Here is a 22,823-nt window from a genome sequence, read left to right as displayed (position 1 = left end):
AAAGCACTATGTCGAAGTTTGATTCGTTTTCAGAGTCATGTGATTGATGACGTCAGAAGCGTCATTTTTTTTAAATTAAAGTTTTATTTCAAAACGAATAACAGTATAAAGAGTGTATAACGATTACATAACAATTCCCCAGGGGATAATATGCAAAAACATTACATACATTCAAATAATTTATAGGTGATAAAGATATTTAAAGCCTTTTTGTTCAATGTACCACTAATTCATTTAATATACTGGTACGCCAAACTATCATTATACTTTTTATTTCTTATTATATTTATGTTTGTGGATATAGAACTTTGCTAATACAATTAAGAGGTTTATAATAAATAGACAGTATTTTCCTTTAATTTGCTTTTTGAAAAATATTTTCCTATTTTAAGGAGAATTTCTTGTAAAATTCACGAATGAAAGAACAATTCACATCAATGTCTCCTCTGAATTGTTTCATGTAGTGATTTTCAGGGTAATATTTATGAATAATTTTAAAATAAATGTTAAATGTCCAAAGATTTATTGGTGCACCAGTCGTTCGGTACCTGCTTTATAAGGAAGTGAATCATTGAAATGATTTGTGGTGAGTTAATAAAAAACAAAAACTATTATGTTTACAAACATCAAGAAGACGCATACTGTATAAAGACAATTCATATTATTTATTTATCAAATAAACATAATTATCTTTTCAGTTCACTGAATGCAGTTCACTTGAATGTGCCGATTTAAGATGATATTCATACATTTCACCACCTGGTGCCAGCAGAGAGTGTTGAAAGGCTTTGAACACGCAACGCTTCAGAAAGCTTCATTTGGCCATCACTACTTCTTCTCCAGCAATCTGTAGTCACGATTTGTGAATCTACGGACACGTATCTGTATCATTATCACCATTCACGCCTAATGAACATGGAAATTTGGGATATTTTAACAAAGAAAACGTAAAACGTTCTTCAGTCTGTACCTGATATTTCATTGTGTTCTTGTGTGTGTATGTGCGCTGCCGCTGCCGCTGCATCAGGCCGGGCGTACAGTAAACGGCGTAAACTGGCTGATAATCAGATGCAAATCTCCGCAATGCAAATTTCACGATGTAAATATTTTGCAATTCTGCCGCATACTGGAATCAAGGTGCAGTTCCTTTGTCACAATAAAAGCAGAAGTTGAAATTAATTAAGATATTTATTTTTATTATTTGTACTTATTTTTCCTCTGTTGGGCGCAAAAGAGCACCGGATGCCAAAACAAAGAGAAACAAGAACTATAATGACTTTTTTTTTTACATATCTTAAATTCAAATGTTGACGAGGATATAACACGTGGCTAAATGGTGACATCTACCGGGCGCTACGGACGGTGCACCTCCGCCACGTCTACGTCATCGTGTTTCACGCAGCCGCGCGCGCCTCCTCCCACCCGCCCTTGGTTTCAGTTGCGCCATTTTGTTCGCACACTTTGTTGATTGGGCTTTAGCGAGCTGTTCTAGAGCCAATCAGAGGGAAAACGGACAGAAGAGATACGGTAAGGGAGACCCGATTGAAGGCATTTGGTAGTTGTCAGCACGGATTGGTTTGCTATGGACCAACCAAATTACCAACACAGTTAAATGCAAAAAAAAAAAAAAAAAAACACGAACGGCATCTTGATTTGGGAGCCGTGCGACGCGGTCTATTGTGCTGCAAATAACTTCTCGTTAAAAAATCTTGACCGGCTTCATGTGAGGAAATGTGATCCAAGGTGGTCGACAAGCTAACATTAGCTAGTTAGCTAAAGAAAAAAAAATCGAACCTCGAACAAAGGAGTGGTTTAATATCAGCATGTCGGCCAGCGAACGTAACTCGGCACATTATTATCAAACGCTATGAACACCAAGCCGCACTGGCGACGTGTTTGCTAGCCAGCATCCCCGTGGGGCGGCCTTTGTGTGTTTAAAAGGGTTTTTCTATGGCGCAGGTTAGCTAGCTCTTTCGGGCGCTAGCTGTATTAGCGCAGCCCACAACAACAACTTGGTGGCAAAAAGACCGTTAAAGCAAAGTCGCCGCTGATTTACGTCACAGACTTTCGGGTTAAAACATTTTTGGGCGACGTTGAACGGGTCGCTACGGTGTCCCTTCAGCAGCAGAATGCGATGAGTTGAAATAAAATATGAAATAGCGACTGGAAAAGGTCAGCGACTTCGCTTTTTTGTGTGTGTGTGTGTGTTCACAAAGGTTTCCGGACTCATTTTCAATGACAAAAACAAAAACAACTATACACTTAAAGTTGTCTTATTATGTTTGCGCCTTTTCTGTATGAATAGAGGACCGCGAGGAGACGAAGCCATGGAGCAGTACGCCACTGCCACCACGACTACCGGGGAGCAGATAGTTGTCCAGGCTGCAAATGGACAGATTCAACCGCAGGTGAGCTCAGAATCTCCAATAAAAAAAAATAAAACAATCCGCTAAATCAAATGTTAGTGTGCGATCAATAATAAAAAACCCTCACCTCAATTAAAAGGGCTCCAGGGGATTCCAGATCCAGGCTTTACTCCTGCTAGTAACCTGTCTGAGACTGTACTGTCCTACTTACTGTATTGTCCTGCAGACACAGGGCACAGTGACGGCTGTGCAGCTGCAAACAGATGCGCCGGTGGTGACGGCCTCAGGCCAGCAGGTGCAGACGCTCCAGGTAGTGGTGTCACGGCCAGCCTGTCGGTGTCGTGGCGATGTTACAGCATTCCAGTTTGCATGCCTCGATCAGGGTTGTTCTTAGTGACCCATGTCTGTTCTGTTTGCTTCACCCCCCCCCCCCCCAAGCATGTCCGCCAGAACCGCATGTTCCTCAGCACAAGCGTGCTGTGTGTGTAGACCTTGGGGTTCTGCTTATGCTAAAAAAAAAAAGAGAGACCCTTAAAAAAGACTTCTATTTTCTCTCTTCCCTTGCTTTAAAAAGTACATTTCTCAATTGGAAGTCGTTCTTACGGATGCGAATGAACATTTTTGAAACGTGAGTCATACACGTGTGTGTCGCAGTTCACAGAAGAGCCAGCATCGAACAGCATGGATCCATCACTTGTGTCTGGCAACATTAGTCCCATCTCATTGCAAAATGTCACTGATTTCCTTCCATCTTGATTCATTTTTTTTCCTCTCCAGTGGCCACAAACGTTCTTCCATTGCAGTCACTCACTCATTAATGGATGCAGGTTGGACCATCAGTGCTTGTCAAGTTGCACATGTGAATGCAAATGCCTGTGATGGCAGCAGCACTTCTAGTATCGTGCCTTAAAGCGAGTCTCTCTTGTTCTTACCGCGTATAGAACAGAAGGGTTTGGATGTCTCTCTGAACCAGCCCTCAGCGAGGTGGACGGATCTCTGGCGGCGCTATTGTAACGGCTCTCTGTATCTCTCTGTAGGTCCAGGGACAGCCTCTGATGGTCCAGGTGAGCGGCGGGCAGCTCATCACTTCGTCGGGCCAACCCATCATGGTTCAGGCCATGCCGGGGGGTCAGAGTCAAACCATAATGCAAGTCCCTGTATCTGGAGCCCAGGGACTACAGCAGGTGAGGGATGAAGCTCACTAGCTTGATTAAGATATGTACTCAGTCTCTGCATAGTACACAGGTATGTACATAGTATTCTGTGGAATATTGGTAGTTGTTTGGTGTAATTTATGAGCAGCCCATGTTCACACTTCCTGTTGTTGCTGATAACTTATTCCTTTTTTCGTGTGTTAATGTTAATGCAGTCTTTCCTGAGCGTATATTTTGTACATTTAAATGAGCTGAGGACCAATCTGTGTGCGATGTCCATGCGCAGATCCAGCTGGTCCAACCAGGTCAGATCCAGCTGCAGGGGGGTCAGACGCTGCAGCTCCAGGGCCAGCAGGGTCAGCCCCAGCAGATCATTATCCAGCAGCCCCAGACGGCTATCACTGCTGGACAGAATCAGGTGTGCAATTCTGTTCGGCTGAGTGGGAAACCCCGTCTAATTCTATGATTATTCACGTGATTGCTGAGCGTTTCCTACACCGCAGGGGCAGCAGATCAGCGTTCAGGGCCAACAGGTGGCACAGACTGCCGACGGGCAGACCATTGTCTACCAGCCTGTGAATGCGGATGGAACCGTCCTGCAGCAGGGTAAACTCCATTTCCTCTGACCTCGGGCGTTTTGCAGTTTTGCTTTTTAGACTTCATAGAGGGGAGCGCCACCGAGTTTGTTTTTTTGGGTAAGAGCTGTGCTGATATTCTGCTTGCAGGAATGATCACGATTCCGGCGTCCAGCTTGGCAGGAGCCCAGATTGTACAGGCTGGGGGTACAAATACCAACACTACGAACAGCGGCCAAGGCACTGTGACCGTCACCCTGCCCGTCTCTGGTAACATGGTCAATGCAGGTGGAATGGTCATGGTAAGACCCTGTGCAGAGGTACACAATGGCTTAATACCTTATTTTCCATTAATTATTAGTTGTATTAGTCTCACACATGGGCCCGTGGTGTAATGGAGCTTTTAAGAGCTCCAAATATACTTAATCTCATTTTCAGTTGATGCGGATTCTCATTTATCAGGTCATGGTAATCCTTGAAGGTCGAATCTCAAGCAACTGGACTTCTGTTTGGGTTCAGAGGCAACCTTCAAGGATTCTTTATAACTTCAGCCATCGATGATCACGACTTGCATTGTAACATTATTTCAGTTTGTGATGCACGACCCATTTCTATGTATAATTCTATCGAAATCTTATTGTGATGAACGATTTAGCCACATTTAACTGCAAAAGTAATTTTTTATCATGCATCAATTTGAATGAATGATCTTAGCATGCACATTCCAAAGCAGTGCTATTGATTGATTGATCGGGTGCAGTCGGAAGCTAGATTAATCAATCCTCACTGAAGATCATCTTTATCGGCATTGAGGATGAAGAGAACCATCAGACTGTTGTGATCTGTGGTGGTGTGCAGGGCAGACTGAAGCCTCATCAACACCCTAAGAACCCAGAACCTTTAGTCTCAGGAACTGCTTCTCAGAGAATTAAAAATGTCCTCCAGCCCAGCGGTTCTATTCGGAGGTTCAATAAATGTGTCTTCTGCTGTATGAAAAAAAGCAACTTCCGATGTCATTTCTCTCTGAAGGTGGGCTGGACGTTGGTGCCGGTCCTTTGGTCATGCTTTTTTTTCTTCCTGCAACGCCACAATTTGTTGCTGCAGACTTTAAACCAATGGTCACAGAAGTAGAAGCCTTTGAAAGCCCGACCAATCAGAAATGTTCTGCAAACCCCACCTCCAAAGTTTCTTGGAAGTGTCCCTGAAGAGGATTTGGGATTTTTGGAAAAGGGATCAAATATTCTCGAGGGGGTAGAAAGACAAGTTTTAAATGTGAAATCTGCGGTGTGATCTAAAACTCAGTATTTTTTAATCGCATCGTAGGGATTGATGTGATCATGACTATTTGCTTGTTTCTCAGAGTATACTGATACATGTTTGAGTTTCCTGGTTTGAGGTTCGAACTACTGTGACCTTGTTATCTGCCCCCGTGTGTCAGATGGTGCCAGGAAGCGGTGCAGTTCCGACCATGCAGCGTATTCCCCTGCCCGGGGCGGAGATGCTGGAGGAGGAGCCGCTTTATGTTAACGCTAAACAGTACCACCGCATCCTGAAGCGACGACAGGCTCGGGCCAAGCTGGAGGCTGAGGGCAAGATCCCCAAAGAGAGGAGGGTAGGCCCAGCGGTCCGTTCATGGTCTGTCCGTAGAAAACATTTAAAAAAAGCATTCACGTTACAAAGAGTCATTTAATAGTGTTATTAAAATGGGTGAATTTATCTTTCGGCTACTACTGCTGCAATTTATTCACACATTTCCTGTCGCCTTGGCAGAAATACCTGCACGAGTCTCGTCACCGTCACGCTATGCAGCGTAAGCGAGGAGATGGAGGACGGTTCTTTTCACCTAAGGACAAGGAGGAAATGGCTTTAGCGCTGGCGCAGGTGAGAAATTGTGTAGCGAGAAACATCATTTCTCACTTCTGTCAATTACTGTCAGGTAAAACGGTCAACTCAGCATAACACCCTGCCTGAGCTCATTTAGCTGTGTTAGGAATGAGAATGAAACTCCTCATCATTCATTGAGATGATGATGATGATGATGATGAGCCCTTCTCCTCCACCATTGCAGCAACAGCAAGATGCAGCCCAGGCAGCAGATGAGACGGTGGCTAAGATGATTCGAGTCTCATAGCACCGCTGCCGACATCATCGCATCCCCCCCTGTGGACTCCATGTCCGAGACTCTTCATCCCAGCGAATCCATCTGCCACATGTTCTCCTCTCATTCTGTTCTTCCCCTTCGCCATCGCCCTGCTACCGGTTTCCTTCTGTTATCTCCGAGCTCCTACAATGATCTTCCAGAGAAACAAGCCGTGTGGACTGCTCTGCTCCGTGTCCCCCGAGGGACCAGCTTTTCTGTCATAAGGATTTGTGTGTTAAAGTGAAGCCATCCTGCGCCAGTTCTTGTCATTTGTAAATAATTGTTGCTTTGTTTGTTTTGTTTTTTTGTAAATGGTGCAGATTTTTTAAAGGCTAATTGAGCTTTGCATTCGTCTTGTGTCCAATATGTTTTATGAAATTCCCTGTATTGTTAGATTTTGTATTTCCAACCCATGTAGGGGTTTTGAAAAAATGTGGGGAAAAACTAGCATCACATGCTCGACCTTTTGTCTTCTGAGCAAAAACTGAAATGTGAAATGAGTATGAAGCTATTGTACAGACATTCTTTTTTTGCCCCCAGTGTGTATTGGATGTACTTATTAACGTGCCCAGTTCTATAGTTGCATTTTACGTTAACCACTTTGTGGTTAACGTAATATCATTTTCTATTCATGTAGTGACTTTGAATCTATCCAGGATAGAGGATTTCATTCTCTTTCAAGTTAGGAAATGACTTTCTACCCATCAGATGCAGTTTGGCAGTCTTTTTTTAATATATATATATATATATAAAGGTTGGATATTGAATTCATTAAATGTTTCTGGTCTACTATATTGATTCAATTTATTGAAACTTCAACATAGTGAGGACTATATGCTATTGTGTAGTAAAATCAATAAGCCGTATATGTTGTAGAAGCATTAAGTGGTGTAAATTAAAAGGACAAAAATATTGAAAGTACTGTACATCAAGAGTCTTGGAAGAGGTAAGTATAATCGTCAATATCATATTTACGGCCTTGTGTAACCAAATCAGTGAGGAAACTGGTAAATGCATTGAGATTAGATACATAACTCTCCTTTAAATTGTTTTTGAGGGATTTAAAACAATAGAGGCAAACAGTAACATGTTATCTGTCTGACTCTGCAGTCGCTGCTGAGTCCCAAGGAATCTACCAATAAGAACCTTAGTTTATAACCACGCTTAGCCAATCATGGCAAAGGAGGCGGGATCAGTATTTGTCGAAAGCGTGTTAAACTGAACGGCCCTCAGATGCGCAGAATTGTAAAACACAAACGACACGAATACACAATAAATAAAAATAGTGTCCCAAGTAAAGTCCTGTTATTATTCACTGGTAACATTTTATTTGCACCGGCGCAGTCTGGATTAGCCCCGCCCACTCTGCTCAGGTGTCTGTCAGCCTCAGCCTCACCGCCCCCCCCCCCCCCGCCCCCCCCTCCTCTCGGGAATGTTGCGGCTCTGTCGATGACAGCGGACCCAGAGAGGAAGCCGCTTCTTCACGAAGTGGAGGCGAGGACGCGACCCAATCCGCCTGGAAGCGGCGGAAACGCGAGGAAGTCCTGCAGCGACCTCCGGCTCATGAGAACCACGCAGAGGCGGCGACGCGTCGTTAGTCTGAACCGGAGTCTTTGTATTTATTGATTGATATCACTATCAATCACCTGGTCGATATGACCGACTCGGACGTGGACAGCAAGACGGAGGTCAAACAAGCCACGAAATACGTCAAAGAAACCGAGAACGTCGCGGAGAAATATTCCGCAATGACCGTCAGCAAAAACACCAGCGACGTGAACATGAATGTCGGGGAAATGCCCTCGGCGGCGTTCACCGCGGTGCCCACGCTGAAATCCGTCAAGAAGGTAAGACGCACTGTGTGTGTGTGTGTGTGTGTGTGTGTGTGTGTGTGTGTGTGTGTGTGTGCGCGCGCGCGCGCGCAGGGACGTGCGCGTCACACTGCAGCGATGCTGCTGCGCAGAGAGCACAGGCGAGGTGATGATGCGTCGTGGTGTGATCGATCCACATCTGCATCCCGACAGCCGCAGAGGTCAGGGGACGCGCTGAGGGAGGGGACGCGCTGAGGGAGGGGACGCGCTGATGGAAGGGACGCGCTGATGGAGGGGACGCGCTGATGGAGGGGACGCGCTGATGGAAGGGACGCTGCAGCTCCACTTGTTGTCCCACTCCCTCCGTGGACAGTCACGCGGTCACGCGCAAGGAAAGGACACGAAAGTTACGCAACAAACAAAACGCTTTATCTGATTGATCTGTGGCCTTTCCTGCTGTTCAGGTGGAAAGATTAATCATTATTAACTTCATTTGGAGCTTTTAAGAAGACATTTTAATAATAATAATAATAATAAATCTGGAGCCTTCCTGTTTATTTGTTTTTTTTTAATCACAACGTCTATACAACCTGCCAGCAGCAGCATCCTGGAGGCAGGAAACGACAACAAGCCACGTTGGAGCTCTTCAGGGCTCTGATTCATGAGTTCTGAAGAAGTGCATACTCTAAACTCTAAACATACCTGAGCTCTACAAAGAAGCTCTGTCCAGTAGCGCTGCAGTCACGGAGCTTTTCATTCTTTTAAAATTGAACATTTGATACACGGAAAAAGTAATCTGTATATAATGAACTTACTGTGATATGAGTCTTCAGAGCGTGAGTCTGTGGGTACATTGTGTGCCGCTGAGGAAAAAGTCTTGAATTTCGTGGCTGTTTTTCAGAACCATCGTGCATGGTTAGGTTCTGAAAAGAAGCCTCTTTATGTTTTACAGCTTTAGAGATCCTCACGGTGGAACGCTCCCTTTGACAGGGATGAGGGAATTCCGTTCATCAGAACACACTCCACGAAAGTGTGAATGAATTCTTTGCCAACTCCTTATAAACGTTCAGGAAACGGCGAGTCTGTCTGTCTAAAACATTCATTCATTCATTTTCCAACCGCTTCGTCCGTTATCGGGTCGCGGGCCAAGCTGGAGTCAATGGGCGAGAGGCGGGGTACACCCTGGACAAGCCGCCAGTTCATTGCAGGGCAACACAGAGACAGACAATCAGCCACACACACTCACACCTACGGGCAATTTAGCATCACCAATCCACCTAAGATGCATGTTTTTGGTGGGGGCAGGAAGCCGGAGAACCCGGAGAGAACCCACGCAGACACGGGGAGAACACGCAAACTCCACAAGTCAGATTTGAGCCTGCAACCATCTTGCTGTGAGGCAACAGCGCTTACCACTGCGCCACCGGGCCCCATCTGTCTAAAACAAAAGCTACAAAATAAAACATTGCCATCGCCAAAGGGACTTTTGCACCTGTCTAATATTTTGTAATGTAAAAAGAGCAGTTCTACTATGAACAGCTACAAGCCGTTAGCTTCCTCTGTAGAGTATAAGAACGTCTACAAGAGGTGGAAAAAACAAAACTTATCACAATACAAATAATCTTCCCAGCAGCGGGGCTCATGGGGTTCTTTCAGACCCCCTGTCTGTTGAGGCAATAATGTGTGGACAATGATCCCTCAGGGAGTTTGAATGAAAACATATTGGATGAAAGGAATGTTCTCTCTGCCCGTGAAAACAAAGCAGCATGTTATGAATAAATGTGAGAGCCCCCCCCCCCCCCCCCCCCCCCCAATGTCCAACCGGACCACCTGTTTTCATGTAAGACTGAACGAGTGCTGCAAACTATAGCAAGGTTAGACCTAATGAGGAGGGATGCCCATCCAACCCATTCATGATTAACGCCCACGCGTAGTCTGATTCAGCAAATACTGATTTAGTCTGGATCTGGACAGTCCACATGATAAAGAAGTTTTTTTTTTTTTAATATAGCAGGATAACTCAAAAAGTTCTGGACGGATCTTCAAGAAATATTCAGGAAATGTTGGGAACGTTACCAGAAACAGATGATCGAATAATTTATTGAAAATAATAATGCATAACTCGGAAAAATGTGATCAATGAACATCGTTGAGGAAAAATAGACAAATATTCTGGATCTGCTACCAGATCTTTTATGCCTCATTGTCTGACCCTCAACTGTCCACAAACAAACATAACTGAAGCTGTACCCTCTTTTGCGCAGGTTATTATAGAGGGTGTGAATGTGTTGATGTGTGCGAGTCCGTAGGTGGGTGAGTCAAAGCACGCCGCAGCTCTGACTCCTGTCTCAGCTGTTACACAACACGCCCGCTTAGGATTTGGACTCGATCTGTGAATTTGTTCATGTATCCCATCATTTATATCTCATCCCTGCGGACTCCTCTCAAAAGCTTCATTTTTATTAACTCATCTTATTGGTTTTCCAACATTGTATCAGAGTTTCATAATGTCATATCCCCCCCCCCCCCAGTGGCAAAATGGAGTGAACATGAAGCCCCCTTCTTCATGAGGATTTAATGCAAATAAGTTTGTCTTTGGTGGGTGAAAGAGAAAAAATGTAATTCATAAGAAGTTAATTTCTAAAGACTCTGTCGCTATCTAAATGCAGTTTAATACACAACACTGACACCAGTTTCTTGGTGTGATTATTGTAACACAATTTGCTGCATAGTTCACACTGATCCCAGCTGCGCCTTTTGACTTGAGGTTCACTCGACTATAACTACAGTATTATTAATCACCACATTTAATATTAGCTTTCTTGTGCTACCGTTTTAAGAACTACATGATTATGTATTTGGACATTTTAATTCAGGAAACAGGATTATCTTACAATACACACTCACAGCAGATTGATTTATGCTCTTATATGTGCAAATTACTGCTTCAGATGAAGACGGATCTTCTTCACCTTGAGCATGGATTTGCTGTTTATGCTTTACCCCAGGTACTTGAAGCCTCTGTCATACAAGTCAGATACAAGGACGCCTTTAGTTAAATGTGGCATCCGTTTTAAGTAGTTAATGTTGTCTAATGTTGTAGTGCCGGCTGACAGTCACACAGCCACACTGGAAGTCTGTGACTGGGCCTGCTATCGAGGAAACAACACGTATTTTTAGCTGTAGGATAGGATTGGATGAACTGTCTATTGATGCAGCAGAGGTCTAATGGAAACGGGTTAATTCCTCCCGTCGATCAGTCCAAAAAAAACAGCCTGAAAGTAAAAGCTGCAGTAAATATGTGTGTGTGTGTGTGTGTGTGTGTGTGCGCACAAATATCTGACTCTACTTGCTCCTACATTTGGCTCTCTTGACATTAAAACATAATGATAAAGTAAAACCTTCTGACTAGAGAGAGAGAGAGAGAGAGAGAGATGACCTCCCCCGTTCTCTCTCCGTCTCTCTCTCCCTCTCCAGGTTGGCTATTAGAAATCTGATAATAGGTGGGAACCTCCCCCCCATGCTCTGTCTGGGAGTGTTCTGGGATAATAGCATCAGGGACACATAGTACCATCACACAGAGGACACAGGGACAGGGATGTGGACTGGGAACCGGCAGAGACTAGGCAGCGACGGGCAGCCATGACACACAGGCACGGGCACGGGAGAGAGCGGGTGAGTTGTTACTAATTCATCACCTGGAACTCGTCCTGCTCTTTGATGATGCTGCAGATCCCATTCACAGATGTTGCTGGAGTTACTTTCTGCTCGTCACGATGCTGAACGATTATTTGTGTTATGCAACAACGCAGCCCACACAGATGTTTCCTGATGTTTCCGCTGAATCGCAGGCTTTAGTACAGCCCGTTCTTAAAAAGGTTAAGGGTACTCACCCCGAGGATAGTTCACTGCAGCAGAGGAGCAGAGATGGAGCGTAAGGGACCCTGATTAATTAGATTGACCTTTTGTTTCCCCCGAATGCTGAAGGCACGATAGACGCAATAATTGGTCAATTAAATACTAAAATGAAACTGAGGAAGAGACAGATTTCGCAACACACAATGCAGTACAAAACCTTTTCCGAATTCCCAGGAGTCCAAACTGATGCAAGGCAAACATTAAACGAGTATTTTTGCAAGTGTGCCAGACGGAGCACTGTCTTATTTGTGAAAAGAGAGAAATGCAGAGCTCTCCTTCTTTTTCAGTGTCTTGCAAGCTTCTTGAGTTTCTTTACCCTGACAGAGTGGCTTGTGGAAGCCAAGTTGTCGCGACGCAGGGAAAAGACGATTATAAGATATAAACGTGAATCTTTTTTGCTATTTATGTCACAGTTAGATTAGTTCTAGAGGTTAGGGTTATAAGGGTAAAAAGGGTTAGAAGAAATACATATTGCAGAGGTAAGTATTTTCCTGCAGGTGGATTATTCATGCTCTTGGTTTATCCGCAGGAAGCCACTTCAGTCATCTTTAGCTTGCACTATTATTATTTATTTTTTCTCGTGACGACCAGTTAATGTCAGTTTCATCCGTCTACAAGCTCACGCTCCAAAAATCTCATTTTAGCGTTGCGTTCAATGTTACATTTAGTATCGTCTTGATGTCGTGTAATTACTGTTCGTGTCGTAACAGCTTTACCTGTTCGGCCTGTTGCAGTTTGATGCCTGTTTTTGTTACGCATTACACTGTTGTCAGTCTGGGGCTTTTTGTGTTCCCAGATTTATCCTATTGGTGTTGTGTCAACTCTGCTGTCTTGCACATTTGTTTGTCGTCCAAACACATTCCACGGTCATCTAAAATAAGAATTCTGTGGGATGAAATAAGGACACTTGAGAGGATTTATCACTGACGCAATGCACGAGAACAAGAAAACCTACATTTGCAGCGATGCCTTCATTCCACTACCGGTAAATAAAACCATTGTCTCTTCAAATGATCTGGGGTTATTAATCTAAGCAAAAAAATGGCCGACTTGTTGGCTTCATTAACATTGAACGACGCAGCAACATTCATATGACAATTTGAAAATCAATGAAAAGGAAGCCGCGAGTCACACAAAGGAAACGACGCAGAAGAATTAATCCGAGATAAATGTGTGTGAGAGGGCATGTTGAAGAACGAGCCCTCGTGATAGCACGGCATTATACACACTGTTGTGATAGCGTCCACTTGTGAGACGGACAGGAGACACAACATCAGATCTACAGATTGGACTTGAACCAAGACATTTCCCAGTAATCCTAGACGGCAGGTGGAGGGTTTGCTGCAAATGCATTGGTTTAAATGTTTCTCTTATACAAGACAATATTATTATTATAATACCATTATTATCGGGCAGCACGGTGGCACAGCGGGTAGCGCTGTTGCCTCACAGGTTCGACTCCGACTTGCGGCCTTTCTGTGAGGAGTTTGCATGTTCTCCCCGAGTCTGCGTGGGTTCTCTCCGGGTTCTCCGGCTTCCCCCCCCCAGCACCAAAAAACATGCAAATTAGGTGAATTGCTTACAATAAATTGTCCGTGTGTGTGTGTGTGTCAATGATTGTCTGTCTGTGTGTGGTCAAAGTTTGTAACACACACACACACACATTTTTGTGGGGTTGGCTTCTGTGTTATGGGTTAAGGTTAGGTTTGGGTGAACCGGCACCTCTATCTACCAGTCCACACTACGACCTGCTGCTTCCCAAGCATTCAGTGTAGAATAGTTATTTTAGTTGACAATATTAATATTATTAAAATGTATAACATTCATGAAGGGCCGTGCATTTCTTTTTTGCAGTGATCATTCAAAGCTGAGTGAATCATCGACCCATTTACTGTTTTGGGTGACTCGGTTTACTCGCCCTGGGCTCCTGTGCTGTCTGCGTTTTCTGTTTCTAAAGTTGTGAGTGCTGACTTCTGCTGGTAGAGTCTAACTCTAACTTTCAGTTTCAGAGTGTTAACATGACACATTGAGGCTGTGTCAGATCCCAAGTCCCTAAATAGAGTAATATTCACACCAGGCACTGGTTTTTATTTAGTAGCTGAATGACGTGTTTACGAATGATTGAATCAGCGGTGACTGTAATAGCTGTGACTTTAATCTTCTATTAGGGGATAATCTAGCAAATATAGGAGTTACCTGCGTGCTGAGCCCCTTTTTTGTGTTTCCAGCTCTTTGATCGCGGGCCCTTTGAAGGGTTGGGTCGACTCGGTGAACCAAAGTAACAACAGGAGGCCTGTGTGTTTGAACAAAGCATAAATCACAGAGCAGGAGCGATCATCTAAATATAGACTTCAGCTCCTTTCTGCCAGATCCACCTGCTATTTACGGATTTATCTCTGAAAGGACCGTTTTATTATATTTATGAGATTTTATTTGTGCAACCAATGGAACAATAAGAGAATATACCTGAATCGACATCCACACACTCGTGTCAGATGCTCTGAGCTCCATCTGAAACAGACTTCCCCCTCCCACCGCCAAGATGACTGCTCGTCAAGAATATTCCTTTTAACGAAAACTAACCTCTTGACTCACATTCATTTAGTTTATTCTAATCGACTTACGCTTCTTGTCTTATGTATTGATATTCTAAACAAGCTTGCTGGCTAAAAAACGGACCCTGTTTGATCGTTGACTTCTAATCGTATTTGAAAACGACCCACAAGGACCGGGAACATCTGAATTTTCTTTGTCTCGTCTATTTACGTTGTGCGTGGCTTTGTTCTGGTTCCCTTTAGATCCAGTTTGCCAACACAGAGGACAAGCAAGAATTTAGCAAGTACCCGACCAAGGCAGGCCGCCGCTCCCTCTCTCGGTCCATCTCACAGTCCTCCACAGACAGCTACAGCTCAGGTACACTGCAACATGGATGTCCTCTGTTCTGTTTTAAAATTATTATTGCTTAGATCTCACACACACACACACACACACTTATATATATAATAACAAGAAATCACAAATTAAGTACAATAATTGTATTTTAACTTGTATGATCAATTATTAGGAGATTGTACCCTCCTGTTTGCAATAAGCACACATATTAGACGCACACACACACACACACACAGGAAAGTGCATGTCAGAACTGGCTCTTATACGAATGCATTTCCATTTGACAGCTGCGTCCTACACCGACAGCTCGGATGATGAGACGTCCCCGCGAGACAAAGCCCAGGTCAACACCCCGGGCAGCAGTGACTTCTGTGTGAAGAACATCAAGCAGGCCGAATTTGGTCGCCGTGAAATTGAAATTGCGGAACAAGGTATGCCAGACCGAACACCACTCGAGTCTTTCAGAAAGAAATTCTTGTTTTTTTATCTCTAATTACAAAAAAAGAATATACCGCTCAGTATATTTGGATCACCTTTTTGGAGAGAGTTAATGTGTAATGAGTTATTGAGCTGCTTGGCGGAGGTCTGCGCTCTCTGAGTGCCTTTCTCGTTATTTATGGTGTTCTTTTGTTTGTTTGTCCTTCTCCACCTATCTCAGGTGTTTTTATGGTTACATCAGTCACATCAGCAACATTTTTATTCCATTTCCTTGTTGCATTTCTGCCCTTAGACACATTTTGTTTTTTTTTAGCTCTGTATACAAATCACTTCCTCTTGCTCTTTTGCTGTTTATATTGTCCATATAAGCGAGCTGTAGATGTGACGACTCTTCCTCAGGCTCAAACGCCGGCCAGCAGCAGCAGCTGTTGCTGCTGGCCGGCGTTTAATCAGTCCAATTTTACAGCCTTCACTGAACGTCCACCTTCAGGATATGAGCAGTCTCTCTCCCAAAACACAATTCGCGTTAACTCTGTCTTCTGCTCCGCAGACATGTCTGCTCTGATCTCCCTGAGGAAGCGAGCCCAGGGGGAGAAGCCGCTGGCTGGGGCGAAGATAGTTGGCTGTACTCACATCACTGCTCAGACAGCAGTACGTCCTGTCATCCTGCAGATCATTCTGATTATTGTCCTCCTAACCGCTGCTCATTGCTCCGTCTCTTCCTTCGTTCCCATTCAGGTCCTGATTGAGACTCTGGTGGCCCTGGGGGCTCAGTGTCGCTGGACTGCCTGTAACATCTACTCCACTCAGAATGAGGTGGCCGCTGCTCTGGCTGAAACCGGTCAGACCCCCCTCCCCTCTCTAAAAGTTCAAGTGTGAAATCTTCACTTGCATTGTGGATATTTTCTGTCAAATCATTTCAGAAATCTAAATGAAAAGGGCTGTTGTATGTATTTTCTAGGAACAGATTGATTTCTCTTTGAAATGTTCCTCTTAATGGACCAGCTGCTTCCGTATTTGGCCGTTGGCCGTCTTCACCATTAAGTGTGTGTGTGTTTTGTTTTTGCAGGGGTGCCTGTATTTGCATGGAAGGGTGAGTCAGAGGATGACTTCTGGTGGTGCATCGATCGCTGTGTCAACACAGATGGTTGGCAGGCCAACATGGTATCAGCCTGTTATTCCCATGATGCATTTCACACCAGTGTGGTCTCTGATGTGTGTGTAGTCGTTAACGCTGTAGTGTGTGTTTCTTAGATCTTAGACGATGGCGGAGACTTAACCCACTGGGTGTACAAGAAGTATCCCAGCGTCTTTAAGAAGGTCCGGGGCATAGTGGAGGAAAGCGTCACTGGAGTCCACAGGTGACGAGGACTGGGGGTCGGGCGTGTTTTAAAAGAAGTGATATTTAAAGGAAACGTATTTATTTTGTTGTTTTAGCAACAATCTGGGACACATAAAACTAACCACAGCCAAAGTCAGAACTATCACCACGAATGGGCAAAAACATGGAATAAAATAATTTCTCTTTTAGCCAATAATGGAAAACATTACTGGCTAATAGTTTATTTTTAAATGATGCAGCTCACTAATGAGTTGGTCTCTAATAAACCCCACTGTAGGACTTGTTGTTTTTCTTCATTGAGATTCAGCCATTTCTAAAATAGAATTTCTATTTGATGTTTCTTCTATTTAGAGCTGATGTTTGAGCTTTAAGCCTCTTGATGTCGTTAGATATGTTAGTGATGCACTCCCTGACTGAATAGTAAACTGGGTCAGTATCAGCTAGAAAATGTCTAGAAAAAAATATTCTTGATACACACCGAAGATTGAAAAGGTCATGTGACTGATCCTATTTTAGAACGCATGACAGATCACACAGCTTTTAATATGATCAATAAGCCTGATGCTTCTGAACCAGCACTGCAGCTCAGTTCGTCTGTAGGAATGTGCATGTGTCAGCCTGAAAATGTCCCCCCCCCCCTCATGTGTCTGATTAGATTGTACCAGTTATCTAAAGCTGGCAAGCTGTGTGTACCCGCCATGAATGTAAACGATTCGGTCACCAAGCAGAAATTTGACAACCTGTACTGCTGCCGTGAATCTATCCTGGATGGGTGAGGAGAATGTCGAAACGACACACAGTATTTGCATGCATGCTAGTGTAGCTTTGCATTTCATGGTGTGAAGCGTTTCTTTATTAGTGCAGACAAACACTGTCGTTGTGCTTTTCCTCTGGCAGCTTGAAGAGGACAACCGACATAATGTTTGGAGGCAAACAAGTCATTGTGTGTGGCTATGGAGAGGTGACACATTCTCTGATTGATCACAAGTCAGGGATGCTACTGACCCGGCTACATGAGTTCTGTTTAAGACTATTGCATCGTCCCTCTTTGCAGGTCGGGAAAGGCTGCTGCACTGCTCTGAAGGCACTCGGAGCGATTGTGTGCATCACAGAGATTGATCCCATCTGTGCCCTGCAGGCATGGTGAGGTCACCAACCATGACGACTCATCACTGCCCCCTCATCAATAAATGCACTCCCAATGCTGTGCTTTTGTCTCGGTGTTTATTTATTTTAACAGCTTTACGTTTGTCCTGCTCTCTGTACCCTTTCAGCATGGATGGCTTCCGAGTGGTAAAACTGAGCGAGGTCATCCGCCAGATGGACGTGGTGATAACTTGTACCGGTACTGAGCCCCCATGCAGCCTTTATTGTAAAACTATTATTACAAAAGAGAGCATGTTACACTTTTGTCCTCTTCTTCAGGCAACAAAAATGTTGTTACCAGAGAGCAGCTTGACCGAATGAAGAATGGCTGCATTGTCTGCAATATGGGACACTCCAATACTGAAATTGATGTGGTAATGTGTGCATATTTCATTGTATGATCCTTGTATTGAATATGCTAACTTTGAGAACACAGAGGAAGGTGAACACCAAAATGAGCTTGCCTGCATGCCCGCTCACGATTTGGGTTTTCAGTTTAGTCAGTTCATTCACTTTTGTAATTCCTCTCCTTTTGAGCGTCGCTTTCTGTTTTTGTATTCTTCTTGCCATAGCTTCCTTGTGTGTTTAGTCTATTCTTTCTTCCTTATTAATTATTTTGTGTTCTTTTCACCCATTTTTCAAGCTAAAAAAAAAGGTAAATTTTCCATTCTGTTCCTGTTCTGTGAGACCATACTGCAAGGCCTAATTTATGAACGCTCTCTGCCTCCTGCTCAATGAGAGAGACGTCTTTCTCTGCCCCTGCCAGTTTTTATTGTCACGCAGTTCTAGGACTGACCCTCATTGCTGGTCCTCAGGCGAGTCTACGCAGCCCTGAGCTGACCTGGGAAAGGGTGCGCTCTCAGGTGGACCACATCATCTGGCCTGATGGAAAGAGGGTTGTGCTGCTTGCAGAGGTAACATCTGCCTGCACTCTTAATACTTAACTGCAAGTATTGGACAAGTTTTATCACACTGCACTTAAACCCACACAAATCTCAGTCTACATAGTGCATTTTGGTATAAAAATATATTAATATACAGTGAGGTAAAGTCTTTATCATTGAATCCCTTGTGGGCCCTTTTAATGCTGGTTAAGTGTGTATATTCTACAGGACTGGAGGCGGATCTGTGAGTAGTGTATTCTGGAGTTCACCACTGCTTCACCTTGACTTGGTGACCTCTGTTTAGAATCTAAACAGACACCAAAGCATTGTCTACAAAGCACTTCATCCGTGGATTCTTTCGTTTCAGGGTCGACTCCTAAATCTGAGCTGTTCGACAGTGCCTACATTTGTGTTGTCCATCACTGCTACAACTCAGGTTAGTGAGGAGCTCTCCACCCTCTGTTTTTCGGGGGGGGGGTACTTCTCACCCAGCACTAACACCCATTCTGTGGTGTGCAGGCCCTGGCCCTGATCGAGTTGTTCAATGCTCCAGAGGCTCGTTACAAACAGGATGTGTATCTCCTCCCCAAGAAGATGGGCAAGTACAAAGAAGCTCATTTTACAGCCGTTATGATTTCAGAATTAGAATACTGTCATCCATGAGCGTCCTTCTAATCGAGATCACTCTCTGTGGTTTTGCTCTAGATGAGTATGTGGCCAGTTTGCACCTCCCAAACTTTGATGCCCACTTGACAGAGCTTTCTGATGAGCAGGCAAAGTACATGGGTCTGAATAAGAATGGCCCCTTCAAGCCCAATTATTACAGGTGGGTTTCTCCTTCGCCTTATCCAGAACTTTGAATATCTTTTCCAACTACATGTTGCTGTAATTGCTAATTGCTAACTAATCTGAGCAACTCATGCATGCTCTCCCATTTCAAATAGGGAGAAAGTTTCAGTCTGATCATCAAATATCATAAATTGTAGCTATTTAGTACATTAAAATGTTTTTCAGAGAAATATGTTCTGCAAGAAAAGGTGTCGTAGTGACAGATTCTCTGAAAGGTCCTGCTCAATGAGTCAAATTAATGTGATTTCAATTGATTCACAGACCAGATGCGACAAATTACACCTACTATACTAAACAGAGCAGCAAGACACGTGGCTGTTAAAATCTGGACGGGTGACGCTGCGTCCAGTCACAGAATCAAGCCTGCAGTGTTTTAGATTAGCTCTTGTGATTGGCCGTCCAGAAACAAGGACAGTATCAGCTAGGTCATATGAAACATGAGCTTGTTACTCAGACTGGCCTCCAAACCATTAGTGCTGTGTAATGTACCAGATATATAAATATATATATATATATGTATGCTATATTGAAGTCATATGTCCAATAATGCTTTCTTTAATTCACAGGTATTAATGAGACTGTCTGACTGACGTGATCCTCAACACACAGCTACCCTGGGATAGAAAGAGATAGTTTATTTTCTAAATGCTATTAAATGGAGACATTTTGCATTTTACCGAATGTAATTTATTGATAAACACTCCATGTATTACATTGACTTGTAGGAAACATACAATAACCAACTAACATTTTACCTTGTCATGTGTTGAAGAGCGAAGCCTGCCTGCATGCTTTTATGTATATATATACTTATTTAGTTGCTTCTGTTTCTAGACCACAGTTGTTGATTTAAAAACCCGACACATAGTACCAGATAAAGGCTGTAAGAATGGATTAGATTTAAGGTTTTATTTTAGTGCGCATTCCACGACGACAAGTGTTTTGGCTTGCTGTGCATGTGTTTAATCATCTGAGTGCATGATTTAAAGGTAACATCCAGCTGTTCTGGTCATTACAAGCACACTAATTAGATATAGCGTAATTATATATAGCGCTTATTGTAGAAACAAAATGAGTGGTTTTTACATTTTTGACTCAAATGATTACTTGACGACACCCGTGATTTCTGCTCAATAAGTGCAAACCAAGCGGATGGGCTGTGCCAACAATTGAAGATTGGCCACATGCAACCATTGAAAATGTTGAGCAGAAGCCCATAAAATATTTTCCACATTACTATTACTTCTTTCGTCCAATAGCAAGTGTCCATCAGCTCATTCACATTCCAGCTTGGCTCTGTATGACTGATGAGCAGCGTGTTCGGTTATGAAGTGTTTTGGTTGGATAATATGTTTAAGGCCATTGGATGAATGTGCCTTTCAAATAATTTACAGCACATAAACATCAGCCATGACCGTAATTGCATTCCTATTTTGTGTAACCACATCCATTAGTCGTACATTTATTGTCTTCCTTCCACTGCTTCTGGTATTATTATCACTGAGATATTTGTGTGACTTTATGTTTCCATATGATTGTTGCGGTCTTATTTTGATCCCACAGGATTACCTTAAATTCATAAATCACGTGATGAAAATACATGTGTGTATATTGTCTGTAAAAAAAATGCATTAAATCAGCAATAAAGCAAATTCTTAAAATGGATACAAGTGACTGAAAATAATGTGTTCATATCAAAATGAAAACAAACCATAAAAGAACGAGGGCTGTTTAAGTCAGGGATATTTGGGGATAAAACTTGCCCAGTTTTCCCTACATTGTGTTCCCTCGGTCAGCCTGGCTGGCCAAAGTCCCTCTCCAGAATATTCATCGAGCTTGAAGGAGGGCTTGGGAGGGGATTGGGAATGTTCTGGTTACAACAGAATACCATCATTGTCATGATGAACATCTGGGAGTGATTCCTAGATTTATAGTGGTGGAGCTCCTGTCTCCGTGTTTGTTTTTTGTAAGGCACACTCGCAACCTCTCAAGGATGTTTTCCTGATTTTTATATTTTTTACTTTAAGTCATCCGAGGATAACCTACAAAGGCCTTAATAATAATGTATATAAATAAACAAGTACAGAGAGAATATATGTTGATGAATAACAGTGGTAAAACTGCAATTTTACTGTTCAGTTTTTAAGTGTAGTTTCTCTTGTGACTAAGTATTTCGCAAATGTGGTATCATTTTATTGAAGCCACCAAAATGCTAATTATCCACAAACTTGTTACAAATGTTCACTAAAGGTCCACTAGGTGGCAGTCTAAGGTTCTGTCAGCGACACATCAGCAACCACATCACTGACTCAACGCTACCTGTTGGTTCAGGCTGACTTCATCAATACAATTTTGATTTTATCTGATTTCTTTTTTTGTACAGTACTTATTATTGTTTGGTGCCCCTTTTATTATTGATTTTATCATGTTATTCTTATGATCTTGTTTTTTTGTGTGTGCACTTTGAGACTTGGCTACCGAGTATAAAGTGCATTATAAATAAAATCTATTATTATTATTATTATTACAATACTACAGTCTCTACTATACTGGGAATGACCAGCTCTAACCTAAAGCTTTTAAATGACCTTTTGAGCAGCATTTAAGGAGTTAAACTGTCCATTTAATAGGTTATTATTTGTGTTTGGATTATATCTGTGCACCTTTTCATATGACTTGTTATTCCCATGCAACGCTCATGGGAATAACAAAAGCACACGTCATAACAGAGGTCACGTGTGATCAGTGCTATTTGACTGTGACCATTTGTCTGATGTTCAGTTCAATTATATTGTATGTTTCAATGATACGCACACACACACACACGCACACATTGCATGTGAGCCCATTCTGATTAGAGGGAGTGGTTCGATTATGCGCCATCCTCCTCCAGCAGCGAATGCGTTAACCTGTCGAGCCTGTTGTTGAACGCGCCATCCAACCGGGATGTGTCTCTAAGGGAAGAGATCCCACTTGTGGAGAAGCAACAGATCAGACCCCCCGCAGGGAAAACAAGCCCGCATCTCGCACGCGAGCCGCTCGTCTCTCCCGCAGCGAGGCTTGGGAGGCGCGTCTCGGTGCGTGCGTGCGTGCGTGAGTAAAACGCGCTCCTGGGTCGGCGCGCGTTACAGGAGAAAGTTGTCCGCGATAGTTGTGGCGTTTTGACTTTTATGCAGAATTTGGATGAAAAAAATCCATGACAAACGGCGAGGCGTGGCGCGCACTGCCTGCGCGTAACTGGACGGGAAGTGAGTGGAATCCTCTCTGTGTGACGGAAGCAGCGGCGGAGCTGCTCGCCTGCGCGCTTT

The 22,823-nt window shown here is 43.4% G+C and overlaps 2 protein-coding genes across 2 annotated transcripts; both read left to right on the top strand.

Annotated features, from left to right (window-relative positions):
* Positions 1–1,493: 1,493 nt before the first annotated feature.
* nfyal (nuclear transcription factor Y, alpha, like) lies at positions 1,494–7,021 on the top strand. Its single transcript, XM_068747549.1, has 10 exons — positions 1,494–1,527; positions 2,306–2,408; positions 2,599–2,676; positions 3,404–3,550; positions 3,807–3,938; positions 4,024–4,126; positions 4,246–4,397; positions 5,534–5,707; positions 5,866–5,976; positions 6,164–7,021. Exons 2-10 carry the CDS (start codon positions 2,328–2,330, stop codon positions 6,224–6,226), a joined length of 1,041 nt encoding a protein of 346 aa, XP_068603650.1. The 5' UTR covers positions 1,494–1,527; positions 2,306–2,327; the 3' UTR covers positions 6,227–7,021.
* Positions 7,022–7,890: 869 nt separating this feature from the next.
* On the top strand, positions 7,891–21,148 carry ahcyl1 (adenosylhomocysteinase-like 1). The gene is made up of 17 exons (XM_068743722.1): positions 7,891–8,082; positions 14,763–14,877; positions 15,144–15,287; positions 15,845–15,945; positions 16,033–16,135; positions 16,364–16,458; positions 16,549–16,655; positions 17,292–17,408; positions 17,534–17,597; positions 17,691–17,779; positions 17,911–17,981; positions 18,062–18,156; positions 18,598–18,696; positions 19,034–19,102; positions 19,186–19,264; positions 19,372–19,492; positions 20,082–21,148. Exons 1-17 carry the CDS (start codon positions 7,891–7,893, stop codon positions 20,086–20,088), a joined length of 1,668 nt encoding a protein of 555 aa, XP_068599823.1. The 3' UTR covers positions 20,089–21,148.
* The last annotated feature ends 1,675 nt before the right edge of the window (positions 21,149–22,823 follow it).

The sequence above is a fragment of the Brachionichthys hirsutus genome, chromosome 2 (assembly GCF_040956055.1).
Source record: "Brachionichthys hirsutus isolate HB-005 chromosome 2, CSIRO-AGI_Bhir_v1, whole genome shotgun sequence".
NCBI classification, from domain to species: domain Eukaryota; kingdom Metazoa; phylum Chordata; class Actinopteri; order Lophiiformes; family Brachionichthyidae; genus Brachionichthys; species Brachionichthys hirsutus.
This window is presented reverse-complemented; position numbering and strand designations above follow the sequence as displayed.

Bases quoted from the DNA above. Each gene is read 5' to 3' on its own strand.
- ahcyl1 (XM_068743722.1), top strand. From the start codon at position 7,891: ATGACCGACTCGGACGTGGACAGCAAGACGGAGGTCAAACAAGCCACG. The intron at 15,946-16,032 runs GTACGTCCTGTC...GTTCCCATTCAG, and splicing joins ACATCACTGCTCAGACAGCA to GTCCTGATTGAGACTCTGGT. The intron at 19,103-19,185 runs GTTAGTGAGGAG...TGTGGTGTGCAG, and splicing joins CCATCACTGCTACAACTCAG to GCCCTGGCCCTGATCGAGTT.
- nfyal (XM_068747549.1), top strand. From the start codon at position 2,328: ATGGAGCAGTACGCCACTGCCACCACGACTACCGGGGAGCAGATAGTT. The intron at 5,708-5,865 runs GTAGGCCCAGCG...TCGCCTTGGCAG, and splicing joins AGATCCCCAAAGAGAGGAGG to AAATACCTGCACGAGTCTCG. The intron at 5,977-6,163 runs GTGAGAAATTGT...CCACCATTGCAG, and splicing joins TGGCTTTAGCGCTGGCGCAG to CAACAGCAAGATGCAGCCCA.